Source organism: Mesoplodon bidens (genome assembly GCF_964165515.1).
Source record: "Mesoplodon bidens genome assembly, chromosome: 2".
NCBI classification, from domain to species: Eukaryota; Metazoa; Chordata; class Mammalia; order Artiodactyla; family Ziphiidae; genus Mesoplodon; species Mesoplodon bidens.
The window spans coordinates 44,323,925-44,338,990 of NC_138177.1; the positions used below are offsets into that span (position 1 = coordinate 44,323,925).

The 15,066-nt window shown below is 38.2% G+C and overlaps 1 protein-coding gene across 1 annotated transcript in view; it reads right to left on the reverse strand.

The window, feature by feature from the left end:
- Positions 1-3,164: 3,164 nt before the first annotated feature.
- KCNK2 (potassium two pore domain channel subfamily K member 2) overlaps positions 3,165-15,066 on the reverse strand; it is a gene marked incomplete at its 5' end in the record, with an annotated part of 165,423 nt that continues 153,521 nt past the window's right edge. The window contains one exon of the mRNA XM_081226181.1: positions 3,165-3,869. Coding sequence (XP_081082307.1) covers positions 3,552-3,869 — 318 coding nt within the window. The 3' untranslated portion in view covers positions 3,165-3,551. The remainder of the gene's footprint in view (positions 3,870-15,066) is intronic.

Here is a 15,066-nt window from a genome sequence, read left to right on the forward strand (position 1 = left end):
AGGGGTAGCTGAGATCTGGGAGGGGAAGTATCATGTGTGAAACAAAAGCTGTATAATCCTTTGAGGTGGGGTGGGATGAAGGAGGCCCGTGGAGTTACGAAGATTCCCCCTTATTAAGATAGCCACAGTAAGTTACCGCCAAAAGTTTCTACCAAAAGTAACCAGGTTACTCCATGCCATCTCAGAACCAACAGATGAGCATGTGCAAGACCAGTAAGTTTCTCTGGAAAAGAACATTTAAGTAAAGTCATGCTGAAGCAAAAATCATATATTAATTTTAATGCAGTTATGAGTATTCAAAGAGACATCTTTTACTTTACACAAAAGCAAATTTGTACTCACACTTTGATAAGGAACGCAAACCACAAATAAGTTATGATTTTACTAGAACAGCAAACATTTTTCTTTAATGGAAAACAAAAATAGTTCTTAGGCATAAATAGCTATCTCAAGTCTTCAGAATGTCTAAATATTTTTTTCTGGTGTTCCATGTACAATTTCTCTTAGTCTGAACTTCTGGCCTTCAGAATCAGTGAATTCTGCAGAATTTTTTATACAAAGTGAGGTGGGGTTTAGTCCTCCTTTTATGTCATATGTTCCTTAGAATTTGAGAAAAAGACCAAGCCTTACACCCTTCTGTCATTTTTTTTGACGGCCAAGACAAATTATTCAATTCCTTCTTGGCTTTAAAATTTTCACTTTTTCCTGTATTGCAAGGGTGAAATATTATTGAAAAAAAAGGCAGTGTGACATGAACTATGGTAGCAAAGTACATAGATTTATGTAATAAATTAATAGAACTCCAAAACAGTCATTTTAAATTTACTAGTTGTAAGGTGGATAGAAAGCCTTGTCTAGAACCCATGTCTAAGATTCCAGATCAGACAGTTCCTGATCCTTGCTGGGTTTGGTACTTTTTATTTTCCCAAATATCCTTCAGGGCAAAACTACTCATTCTTAAACTGGTCCATTGAAAAAATAAACTCATAGACTATGTCAAAACCTTTGTCAATATTCTCTCCACAAGAGGTAAACAAAATGAAACGTGAAAAAATAAAATTGATATAATACTCACACGTTTCCTTAGATTTTCCCCAATCTTAAGGATAATGCTGGGGATCAGTTTTAGGATATTTACTGAGTATCAAGGTGCCTGGGAATGAATAAATAAATTTATGTAAAATACTGACAAGGTATGTAGTCCAAATATTTGGGGTACGAGGTTTAGAAGATTAGTTGGCAACTACCTTCTTTAGGCTTCAACACTGCCAGGATGTTTGACTTTGACTTTTCCTACAAAAACATTCAGGTGCCCATGTTCAGCATTCCAATTACTTCAGTGTCAAGACAAGGTCTAACAATGATTTAAGATATTGATATAATATAATTTAACAGAAACCATCTTGAATTTATATGCTCTTTAAAATATCATATTTTAAAAGTGAAATTTCAGGATTTTACTTTTGATTAACAGCCACCAGTAAGACATCTGCATGTATTTAACAAGGGTAGTAATACTGCATCAAAAATATTTCTTGAATACTGTGAACAAAGGAGCCACAAAAACTCAGCATGAAAAGTGGAGTTCTGGAGTTCTGCACAGCCAGAATCAGATCTAAATCCTCAGCAGCAAGCAGGAGACTCAGAAAATACCGACTTTAATTACAAACTTTATTTGTCAATACAATTCACAGTTTATACATGGTGCATTCCACCATATGAACTTTCAGAACAGTTATTGAGGAAATGGGTGTAGCTTTCCTTCTAAAAGAGCCTGACTTTCTAAAATTTTGGTTAGAATTTTTTAAGTTTATAAAAGTACCTTCAACAAGTTAACTGAATATTTACATTTCTAGCTTAAATTTAAATTTTGGAAAATAAGCATCTATTAAGTTTTTTTTTAAGATCCTGGGTTTATTTTTTAAGACCCTAATCTGAATGCCCCGTATTCAGATACACCCCTGACCCCCAAGAATAAAAGTAATGTTTTGCAATTATATTTAGGGAAATCATTTTCTTTCTGCATTTTACAAATTATATTTACAATGTACAGCAGATCTGTGTATGAAAATAAAAGAAAGAGTAGCAATCTACTAGGTAGGTGCCTTTACTGAATTTCTTCTGAATCTTGAAAACATCCAAAGAGTTGCAAGATATAAAATTAAACTAAAGAGGATTAACAGCCTTTTCTATCTTTTAAAAAAAATCTCAAGATTTAAATTGTGCTATAACAGCTTTTTCTCTAATGTCAGAGATGAATTATGCCTGCAATCTGCATTTTTCCATGTGCAAAATCACAGTGATCCCAGTTTCGACTCTGCTCTCACACTCAGCCACAACTCCAGAGGTATACCCACAGAAGGCTAGGACTGTGCCCAACTCTGCCTCCTACATTCCCTCCCCTCATCTGGCAAAAGTTACCCAAGGAAAGAAAATCATATGAGCTTTTCATACATCAAAAAGCAAATAGATGCTGGCAGTACAATGTTTATTAGCAAATGCTTGTAACACATTGTTTTACTATCTTCTTTTCATCCAAATGGCAATTCACACCAACTGTCTAAATTCGCCTTCAAGAATATCCATTTTCATTGTTTTGTCAGATCATTTATATATGGATATATATATATATATGGCTTTTCTTCTTCCACCATTAAAAGATGTATATATAGTTAGTCAAAACTGATAAATTTTAAATACTGCCAGGAAAAAAGGGACTGATTGAGAGCAGTCAATTTTACTGGCCTGGTAATAATTACACTGTATATAATGTACCATTGGTACCTGAGTCAAATAAATACTCAAGAGGGGCCGTCTTTGCACCTCATTTCTCTGCAGTGCCTTTAACGCTAGGGTTTCTGAGTGTTGCTTCAATGTCCATCTAATTTGGCATCTATTCCTTCTTCGGGCATCATCACTCCGGTCATTTTACACACTGTTTCCAGCAAGGTATGGTATTCAAACAGGAGTTGTGGGGTAAAGGACTGCGGAGTTGAGCCTAGGGGTGGGGCGGGGAAGGAGAAACCACACATTAGCTAGAGAGGTTCTGTTTCTTCGTAAGATAAGGCACTGACAGAAAATTTCTTAGGTAAAAGGCTGCATAAGAATTTCTTGCCATTTACAAAAAGAAATCTTGTCATCCATAAATGGTCCATAATCTAGGCTCAGTTAGGTAGACCCTGAAAAGTTAAGGACTGATCCCTCAAAGCTACATTATTACCGGAAACAATTATAATTCATTCTGAGGCCTTTTGGCACATTTGGAAAAGAGAGAGGAAAACAGTCTGGGCACAAAAAGGCATCAGACATTGCTTGTTTTATTCCACTGGTCAAAGAAAGTGGACCATTCAACAAGAATCATCAAAAAGATAGTGCTGGCTCAGAATTCAAATTCTCTTGATGGTAGATGACAATGATAGGTGTATCTTTTTTTTTTTTTTTTTTCCTTTTTGGAGCTCATGCACAATTTAAAAAACACTACCAACAACAGTCAAAAAGAGCATATAGAAGTCCTCACCTATGGCTATGCCTAGGGCTCTTCAAAGAGAGGGTTATTTAATGTTCTCAATAACAGCAATTTCCTCGCCTGCACAGTGTGGCGTCAATCCGTTCAAATAGATACTTTCAGTTTTCAGTAAGGGAGGCAAGACATCCCTCTCGCTGGCAAGGTGGTTCACTGACAGGGTCCTCCTACAGGGAGTCAGCTCCTGGTTGTGGTTTCCAGCCAGTTCTGCGGAGAGCTTCCGCTTTATGGAGGTGGCACGCTGGAACTTGTCGTAAATCTCCACGCTCAGCCGCCTCCTGGTTTCCTTGAATTCGGCCGTGACGTTGGCTGTCCACTCAGCAGCATGGGCTCTGAACTCTCCCACCTGGAACATGCATGCAGAGAAATGACAGAGACACCAACAGGACAGTCAATGTTTTGTGTGCTTTATCTTCTGATCACTGTATTTGGGGGTTTTCAAAAGAAGATTGTAGCCTTTTGTAATATGAGAGGTCTGAGAATTGAGGTACTTAGGCAAGTTGTGAGGAACAAGCTTCCATTTTATATAGTTATGACTCTAAAAATGAATCTGTGAGCTTAAACTCTATTAACCAAATTATATTACAGGTACTAGATGCCCTTGTTTTTGGAGACAAATCCTGTCATTGAAACTTCTGATCAAAAGGCAATCTCTAACTTTTTAAAGCTCTGTTTCTTTTTTAATCTGTAATTTAAAGAAGTATTTGAATGTAGAGAAGGCAATAATACATAGGAGAAGCAGCAAAACAGAGTAAAAGAGCCTGGAGTGTGAACCCAGGTGACGTGGTTGGTTCTCATAGCAGTGATGCTGTTTGCTCAGGATATAAACAGAGATTTTAGAGAGCAGAAACGGTGTGTGCAAGAACTTTGACTCCAGCCCCACACTGGTCATTTAGGAATCCTCTATTTACTAAATAAGCAATAAAATATTTTGTTTCTGATTCCAGGGAAAGCAAATAAACAAGGCCTGGCAAGTTCATTTTGAGGCCCATTTGGAGAATGATTAAGTCCAAGGAATAGTTTCTCAATGAATGTTTGTGGAATTAGTGAAGTTAACCTGTCTGAGATGCCATTTCCTCAGCTGTGGAACAGGCATCTTCACAGCACACACCTAGCAGGATGGCTGGGTAATGCACTTCAACTGCAAGAGCCTATCACTGTATAGTTATCATTGTGGCCTTTGTTTGAGGTTGAAGAAAAAGACATTGCCAAGTGCTAAGCATGTGCATAATGTTTTCTTCGACCTCTTTAAAATTATATCTGCACTTTAGTGACCTAAAACAGAATAATGACCCATCCCACGGGAAACTTTATAATCTTTTTCTTAACCAACTAGAATTTAATAATCTAGGATATCTCTTAGAATAATCTCCTAACGTGGAACAACTCCCCCATTCCCTATTGCTAGCACTTCTGCTCTCGGATTAGGGAGCCCCACAGAACTCAATTTTTAAGTGAAATGGTCTCCTTTTTACCTGGCAAGCAAATAACTACTGCTTTGTTTTGTTTTGTTTTACCTCTGTCGCTTTTTGTTTTAAATTTTGATGTGCGAAATATAATTGATGGTTTCTGCTATAGTCTGAACGTTGGTGTCTCCTGAAAATTCATATGTTGAAATATTAACTGCAAAGGTGATTATATTAGGAGGTGAGGCCTTAGGGAGGTGCTTAAGTCATGAAGTGAAGCCTTCATGCATGAGATCAGCACTCTTACAAAAGAGGTTCCAGAGAGATCCCTCACCCCTTCCACCATGTGAGGACACAGTAAGAAAGTTCTGTCTACAAACCAGGAAGAGTCCTCACTCTGTCATGTTGGCACTGTGATCTTGAATCTCTAGAACTGTGAGAAATAAATGCTGTTTATAAGATCCCCAGGGTGTGGTATTTTGTTATAGCAGCTTGATCAGACAAAGTCTGGTTCTAAATATTTATACTGAAAATCTGATTTATAAGAGAGCATATGTATGTACCTGTACTTCAACATGATGTATACATGCACTTGGATGGTCATAGATATGTTTGTGTGTGTGTGTATGGAAACTGTTCAAATATCCTTAGAAGGTGGCACATGGCAGACCAACTCTTCCTCATCCATCCATAATCACATACATGCACACATTTGATGATCTACTTTTATTTTATAAAGGTCTTTTATTTCCCATTTGTATTGACCTAGCAAGAAATAATTGCTTGTTTTCTGGGTCTGGTTCTGAAAAAAGCAAACTGGAAAAATGAGAACTTTGTGGCACACATAACTGGCAAGATCAAGCATTCCTTAATCACTGAGGCAACTTAAAGGGAACTTGCAGGGAAAGAAGTACTAAATTTGTAGTGATTCAGCCTGAAGATTCTTACTGTTCCCATAAGGGACTGTGTCTGAATGTACTTAGCTCTAAAAGCAATTATTGAATTTTTAATTCTGCTTTGGGGGGACTCTCTGGTTAGAGAAGTATAGGCAGTATCAATCAGTGGTAAAAAATGCTGAATCACTCCAAATGCAGTTAGAAATAAACCCTCCAATTGTTGATATTCTTTTTCTATTTACCTAGCTGTCTTTTTGATTAGACTAAGCATTCTTGAGTTCGGAGTCTATAGTACATTCAATGGTGTATATAAAACATCTAGTGTCTGGAATAGAGAAGGCACTGAGTAGAAACTTGATAAACTGCATTGAATTAATAAGTAAATACTATCAAGAAAGTTGCAAAATAATATTTTAACATAAACAGTTAAGAGATTGTTAAGAGTTGTTTCTCTACCAGTTTCAACTTAATTTTAAAGACGGAAAATTGCAGCCTGCTTAAAGATGGTGCACAAGCACAAAGAGAAAACCTGATTAATATGGTCTTGAACAATACAGTTAATCATTGTCCAACATGTTATTAAATTTTTCTAGTTTACAGTACAGATAATCCTGAGCAGTGTGAAATTTGCTATTTAAAATAAAACAGTAGGAGATCTTCAAGATGGCAGAGGAGTAAGATGTAGAGATCATCTTCCTCCCCACAATACATCAGAAATACATCTACAGGTGGAACAACTCCTACAGAACACCTACTGAACACTGGCAGAGGACCTCAGACTTCCCAAAAGGTAAGAAACTCCCCACGTACCTGGGTAGGGCAAAAGAAAAAACAGAGACAGAAGAATAGGGATGGGACCTGGACCCCTGGGAAGGAGCTGTGAAGGAGGAAAGGTTTCCACACACTAGGAAGCCCCTTCGCGGGCGGAGATGGGGGGCAGAGGGGGAGCTTCAGAGCCACAGAGGAGAGCACAGCAACAGGGGTGCGGAGGGCAAAGCAGAGAGATTCCCGCACAGAGGATCGGTGCTGACCAGCACTCACCAGCCCGAGAGGCTTGTCTGCTCACCCGCTGGGGTGGGTGGGGGCTGGAAGCTGAGGCTCAGGCTTCGGAGGTCGGATCCCAGGGAGAGGACTGCGGTCGGCCGCGTGAACACAGCCTGAAGAGGGCTAATGCGCCATAGCTAGCCAGGAGGGAGTCCGGGAAACAGTCTGGACATGCCTAAGAGGCAAGAGACCATTGTTTTGGGGTGCACGAGGAGAGGGGATTCAGAGCACCACCTAAATGAGATCCAGAGATGGGTGTGAGCCACAGCTATCCGCGCGGACACCAGAGACAGGCATGGGATGCTAAGGCTGCTGCTGCAGCCACCAAGAAGTCTGTGTGCAAGCACAGGTCACTATCCACACCTCCCCTCCCGGGAGCCTGTGCAACCCGCCACTGCCAGGGTCCCGATCCAGAGACAACTTCCCAGGGAGAACACAAGGCGTGCCTCAGGCTGTTGCAACGTCACACCGGCCTCGGCCGCTGCAAGCACACCCCACATTCCGTACCCCTCCCTCCCCCGGGCCTGAGTGAGCCAGAGCCCCTGAATCAGCTGCTCCTTTAACCCCGTCCTGTCTGAGTGAAGAACAGATGCCCTCACGTGACCTACATGCAGAGGTGGGGCCAATCCAAAGCTGAAACCCAGGAGCTGTGAGAACAAAGAAAAGAAAAGGGAAATTTCTCCCAGCAGCCTCAGGAGCAGCAGATTAAATCTGCACAATCAAATTGATGTACCCTGCATCACTGGAATACCTGAATAGACAACGAATTATCCCAAAATTGAGGCGGTGGACTTTGGGAGCACTGTAGACTTGGGGTTTGCTTTCTGTATCTAATTTTTTTTGGTTTTATGTTTATCTTAGTTTACTATTTAGAGTTTAGTATCCTTGGTACATTTGTTTATTGATTTGGTTGCTCCCTTCCTTTATATATATATATATATATATATATATATATATATATATATATATTTCCCTTTTCTCTTTTTGTGAGTGTGTTTATGTATACTTCTTTGTGTAATTCTGCCTGCTTTGCTTTTACCATTTGTCCTAGTATTCTGTCTGTCCGTTTTTGTTTTTAGCACTGGTTATCATTGATGGATTTGTTTGGTTGCTCTCTTTTTTTTATTACTTTTTAATTTTTTTACTTTTAATAATTTTTTTATTTTAATAACTTCTTTATTTTATTTTTTCCTTTCATTCATTTCTTCTCACTTTTTCTCTGAGCCATGTGGCTGACAGGGTCTTGGTGCTCCAGCCAGGTGTCAGGCCTGTGCCACTGAGGTGGGAGAGCCAAGTTCAGGACACTGGTCTACCAGAGACATCCCGGCTCCACATAATATCAAATGGCGAAAGCTCTCCCACAGATCTCCATCTCAATGCTAAGACCCAGCTCCACTCAACAACCAGCAAGCTACGGTGCTGGACACCCTATGCCAAACAACTACCAAGACAGGAACACAAAACCACCCATTAGCAGAGAGGCTGCCTAAAATCATAATAAGGTCACAGGCACCCCAAAACACACCACCGGACGGAGTCCTGCCCACCAGAAAGACGAGATCCAGCCTCATCCACCACAACACAGGAACCAGTCCCCTCCACCAGGAAGCCTACACAACCCACTAAACCAACCTTAGGCACTGAGGGCAGACACCATAAACAACGGGAACTATGAACCAGCAGCCTGCAAAAAGGAGACCCCAAACACAGTAAGATAAGCAAAATGAGAAGACAGAGAAGCACACAGCAGATGAAGGAGCAAGGTAAAAACCCATCAGACCAAACAAATGCAGAGGAAATAGGCAGTCCACCTGAAAAAGAATTCAGAGTAATGAGAGTAAAGATGATCCAAAATCTTGGAAATAGAATGGAGAAAACACAAGAAACGTTTAACAAGGAACTAGAAGAACTAAAGAGCAAACAAACAACAATGAATAAAACAATAAATGAAATTTAGAATTCTATAGAAGGAATCAATAGCAGAATAACTGAGGCAGAAGAATGGATAAGTGACCTGAAAGATAAAATAGAGGAAATAGGGCTTCCCTGGTGGCGCAGTGGTTGTGAATCTGCCTGCCAATGCAGGGGACACGGGTTCGAGCCCTGGTCTGGGAAGATCCCACATGCCGCAGAGCAACTGGGCCCGTGAGCCACAACTACTGAGCCTGCGCGTCTGGAGCTTGTGCTCTGCAACAAGAGCGGCCACGATACTGAGAGACCCACGCACCGTGATGGAGTGCCCCTGCTTGCCGCAACTAGAGAAAGCCCTTGCACAGAAACGAAGACCCAACAGAGCCAAAAATAAATTAATTTTAAAAAATAGTGGAAATAACTACGGCAGAGCAGAATAAAGAAAAAAGAATGAAAAGAATTCAGAACAGCTCAGAGACCTCTGGGACAACATTAAATGCACTAACATTTGAATTATAGGGGTCCCAGAAGAAGAAGAAAAGAAGAAAGGGACTGAGAAGAGATTATAGTTGAAAACTTCCATAATATGGGAAAGGAGATAATCAAGTCCAGGAAGCACAGAGATTCCCATACAGGATAACTGCAAGGAGAAAAACGCCAAGACACATATTAATCAAACTACCAAAAATTAAATATAAAGAAAAAATATTAAAAGCAGCAAGGGAAAAGAAAATAATAACATACAAGGGAATCCCCATAAGGTTAACAGCTGATCTTTCAGCAGAAACTCTGCAAGCCAGAAGGGAGTGGCAGGACATATTTAAAGTGATGAAGGGGAAAAACCTACAACCAAGATTACTCTACCCAGCAAGGATCTAATTCAGATTCAACAGAGAAATTAAAAACTTTACAGACAAGCAAAAGCTAAGAGAATCCAGCACCACCAAACAAGCTTTACAGCAAATGCTAAAGGAACTTCTCTAGGCAGGAAACACAAAAGAAGGAAAAGACCTATAATAACAAACCCAAAACAATTAAGAAAATGGGAATAGGAACATACATATCGATAGTTACCTTAAATGGAAATGGACTAAATGCTCCCACCAAAAGACATAGACTGGCTGAATGGATACAAAAACACGACCCATACATATGCTATCTACATGAGACCCACTTCAGACCTAGGGACAAATACAGACTGAAAGTGAGGGGATGGAAAAAGATATTCCATGCAAATGGAAGTCAAAAGAAAGCGGGAGTAGCAATTCTCATATCAGACAAAATAGACTTTAAAACAGAATATTACAAGAGACAAAGAAGGACACTACATAATGATCAAGGGATCAATCTAAGAAGAAGATATAACAATTGTAGATATTTATGCACCCAATATAGGAGCACCTCCGTACATAAGGCAATGGCTAACAGCCATAAAAAGGGAAATCGAAAGTAACACAATCATAGTAGGGGACTTTAATACCCCACTTTCACCAATGGACAGATCATCCAAAATGAAAATAAATAAGGAAAGACAAGCTTTAAATGATACATTAAACAAGATGGACTTAATTGATATTTATAGGACATTCCATCCAAAAACAACAGAATACACTTTCTTCTCAAGTGCTCATGGAACATTCTCCAGGATAGATCATATCTTGGGTCACAAATGAAGCTTTGGTAAATTTAAGAAAATTTAAATCGTATCAAGTATCTTTTCCGACCACAATGCTATGAGACTAGGTATCAATTACAGGAAAAAATCTGTAAAATATACAAACACATGGAGGCTAAAAAACACACTATTACAAAGCCAAGAGATCACTGAAGATATCCAAGAGGAAGTAAAAAAATACCTAGAAACAAATGACAATGAAAACAGGACGACCCAAAATCTATGGGACTCAGCAAAAGCAGTTCTAAAAGGGAAGTTTATAGCAAAACAATCCTACCTCAAGAGACAAGAAACATCTCAAACAACCTAACATTACACCTAAAGCAATTAGAGAAAGAAGAAGAAGAAAAAAAAAACCCAAAGTTACCAGAAGGAAAGAAATCATAAAGATCAGATCAGAAATAAATGGAAAAGAACTGAAGGAAACAACAGCAAAGGTCATTAAAACTAAAAGCTGGTTCTTTGAGTAGATAAACAAAATTGATAAACCATTAGCCAGACTCATCAAGAAAAAAAGGGAGAAGACTCAAATCAATAGAATTAGAAACAAAAAAGGAGAACAACTGACACGGCAGAAATACAAAGGATCATGAGAGATTACTACAAGCAATTATATGCCAATAAAATGGCCAACCTGGAAGAAATGGACAAATTCTTAGAAATGCACAACCTGCTGAGACTGAACAAGGAAAAAATAGAAAATACAAACAGACCAATCACAAGCACTGAAATTGAGACTGTGATTAAAAATCTTCCAACAAACAAAAGCCCAGGACCAGATGGCTTAACAGGCGAATTCTATCAAACATTTAGAGAAGAGCTAACACCTATCCTTCTCAAACTTTTCCAAAGTATAGCAGAGGGAGGATTACTCCCAAACTCATTCTATGAGGCCACCATTACTCTGATACCAAAATCAGACAAAGATGTCACAAAGAAAGAAAACTACAGGCCAATATCATTGATGAACATAGATGAAAAAATCCTCAACAAAATACTAGCAAACAGAATCCAACAGCACATTAAAAGGATCATATACCATGATCAAGTGGGGTTTATCCCAGGAGTGCAAGCATTCTTCAATATACGCAAATCAATCAATATACGTGAATCAATCAATTAACAAACGAAGGAGAAAAACCATATGATCATCTCAATAGATAGAGAAAAAGCTTTCAACAGAATTCAACACCCATTTATGATAAAAACCCTGCAGAAAGTACACATAGAGGGAACTTACCTCAACATAATAAAGGCCATATATGACAAACCCACAGCCAACTTCATTCTCAATGGTGAAAAACTGAAACCATTTCCTCTAAGATCAGGAACAAGACAAGGTTGTGCACTCTCACCACTAATATTTAACATAGTTTTGTAAGTTTTAGCTATAGCAGAGAAGAAAAAGAAATAAAAGGAATACAAATCAGAAAAGAAGTAGTAAAGCTGTCACTCTTTGCAGATAACATGATACTATACATAGAGAATCCTAAAGAGGCTACCAGAGAACTACTAGAGCTAATCAATGAATTTGGTAAAGTAGTAGCATACAAAAATAATGCACAGAAATCTCTTGCATTCCTATACACTAATGATGAAAAATCTGAAAGAGAAATTAAGGAAACACTCCCATTTACCACTGCAACAGAAAGAATAAAATACCTTGGAATAAACCTACCTAAGGAGGCAAAAGACCTGTATGCAGAAAACTATAAGACACTGATGAAAGAAATTAAAGATGATACAAACAGATGGAGAGATATACCATGTTCTATGGATTGGAAGAATGAACATTGTGAAAATGACTCTAGTACCCAAAGCAATCTACAGATTCAAAGCAATCCCTATCAACTACCACTGGCATTTTTCACAGAACTAGAAAAAATATTTCACAGTTTGTATGGAAACACAAAAGACCCTGAATAGCCAAAGCAATCTTGAGAAAGAAAAATGGAGCTGGAGGAATCAGGCTCACTGATTTCAGACTCTACTACAAAGCTACAGTAATCAAGATAGTATGGTACTGGCACAAAAACAGAAATACAGATCAATGGAACAGGATAGAAAGCCCAGAGATAAACCCACATACATATGGTCAGCTTATTTTTGATAAAGGAGGCAAGAATATACAATGGAGAAAAGACAGCCTCTTCAATAAGTGCCACTGTGAAAACTGGACAGCTACACGTAAAAGAATGAAATTAGAACACTCCCTAACAGCATACAGAAAAATAAACTCAAAATGTATTAAGACCTAAATTTAAGGCCAGACAGTATAAAACTCTTAGAGGAAAACACAGCAGAAAACTCTTTGACATAAATCACAGCAAGATCCTTTTTGACTCACCTCCTAGAAAAAATGGAAATAAAAACAAAAATAAACAAATGGGACCTAATGAAATTTAAAAGCTTTTGCACAGCAAAGGAAACCATAAACGAGACCAAAAGACAACCCTCAGAATTGGAGAAAATATTTGCAAACGAAGCAAGTGACAAAGGATTAATCTCCAAAATTTACAAGAAGCTAATGTAGCACAATATCAAAAAAACAAATAAACCAATCCAAAAATGGGCAGAAGACCTAAATAGACATTTCTCCAAAGAAGACATACAGATTGCCAACACACACATGAAAGGACACTCAACATCCCTAATCATTAGAGAAATGCAAATCAGAACTACAATGAGGCTATCACCTCACAGTCAGAATGGCCATCACCAAAAAATCTACAAACAAAAAATGCTGGAGAGGGTGTGGAGAAAAGGGAACCCTCTTGCACTGTTGGTGGGAATGTAAATTGATACAGCCACTATACAGAAGAGTATGGAGGTTCCTTTAAAAACTAAAAATAGAGCTACCATATGACCCAGCAATCCCACAACTGGGCATATACCCTGAGAAAACCATAATTCAAAAAGAGTCATGTACCATAATGTTCATTGCAGCTCTATTTACAATAGCCAGGACATGGAAGCAACCTAAGTGTCCATCAACAGATGAATGGATAAAGAAGATGTGGCGCATATATACAATGGAATATTACTCAACCATAAAAAGAAACAAAATTCAGTTATGTGTAGTGAGATGGATTGACCTACAGTCTGTCATACAGAGTGAAGTAAGTCAGAAAGAGAAAAATAAATACAGTATGCTAACACATATATATGGAATCTAAAAAAAAAAAAAAAAAGGTTCAGAAGAACCTAGGGGCAGGACTGGAATAAGGACACAGATGTAGAGAATGGACTTTAGTACATGGGGAGTGGGAAGGGTAAGCTGGGATGAAGTGAGAGAGTGGCATGGACATATATACACTGCCAAATGTAAAATAGGTTGCTAGTGGGAAGCAGCCGCATAGCACAGGGAGATCAGCTCGGTGCTTTGTGACCACCTAGAGGCATGGGATAGGGAGGGTGGGAGGGAGACGCAAGAGGGAGGAGATATGGGGATATATGTATATGTATAGCTGATTCCCTTTTTTATAAAGAAGAAACTAACACACCATTGTAAAGCAATTATACTCCAATGAAGATGTTAAAAAAATAAAACTAATTATTGATTAAAACTAAACATTTCTATCTGACTTTTATTCCCACCTTACCAATGATCTTATTAAAGAGGAATTAATCTGTTACATTTGAGAATTCATAATTTTCTAAGTGTAAAAAAACAAATACTAATATACTGTTTTCTATGATGAGCTTATCTTAGTAGTAAGGTTAATATTATAAAGGGAACAGCTAAGAATCTACATTTTTGTTTAAATAAATGTCTGTGAAAAGTATAAGAATCAACAACTATATTCAATTTCCTCCCATATACAAGTGGGTAATGAGAAATAATCACTTACTTAAAGGATGTCCATCTGAGCAAGCCACTCAGTCATGCTTCAAGTCTGGAGGCACTGTCAGAACTTATGGACCTAAAATTAAGTCTATTATTTTTTTAAATTGATTTTTATTGGGTATAGTTGATTTACAATGTTGTGTTAGTTTCTGCTGTACAGCAAAGTGAATCAGTTATACATATACATATATCCACTCTTTTTTAGATTCTTTTCCCATATAGGTCATTACACAGTATTGAGTAGAGTTCCCTGTGCTACACAGTAGGTTCTTATTAGTTATCTGTTTTATATATCATAGTGTGTATATGTCAATCCCAAACTACCAATTTATCCCTCCCCCCCTTCTCCCTTGGTAAGCATAAGTTTGTTTTCTACATCTGTGACTCTATTTCTGTTTTGTAAATAAGTTCATTTTTACCATTTCTTTAAGATTCCACATATAAGCGAAATCATATGATATTTGTCTTTCTCTGTTGACTTACTTTACTCAGTATGACAATCTCTACGTCCAGCCATGTTTCTGCAAATGGCATTATTTCATTCTTTTTTATGGCTGAGTAATATTCCATTGAATATACGTACCACATCTTCTTTATCCATTCCTCTGTTGATGGACATTTAGGTTGCTTCCATGTCTTGGCTATTGTAAATAGTTCTGCAATGAACACTGGGGTCATGTATTTTTTCGAATTATGGTTTTCTCCAGATATATGCCCAGGAGTGGGATTGCTGGATCATATGGTAACTCTATTTTTAGTTTTTC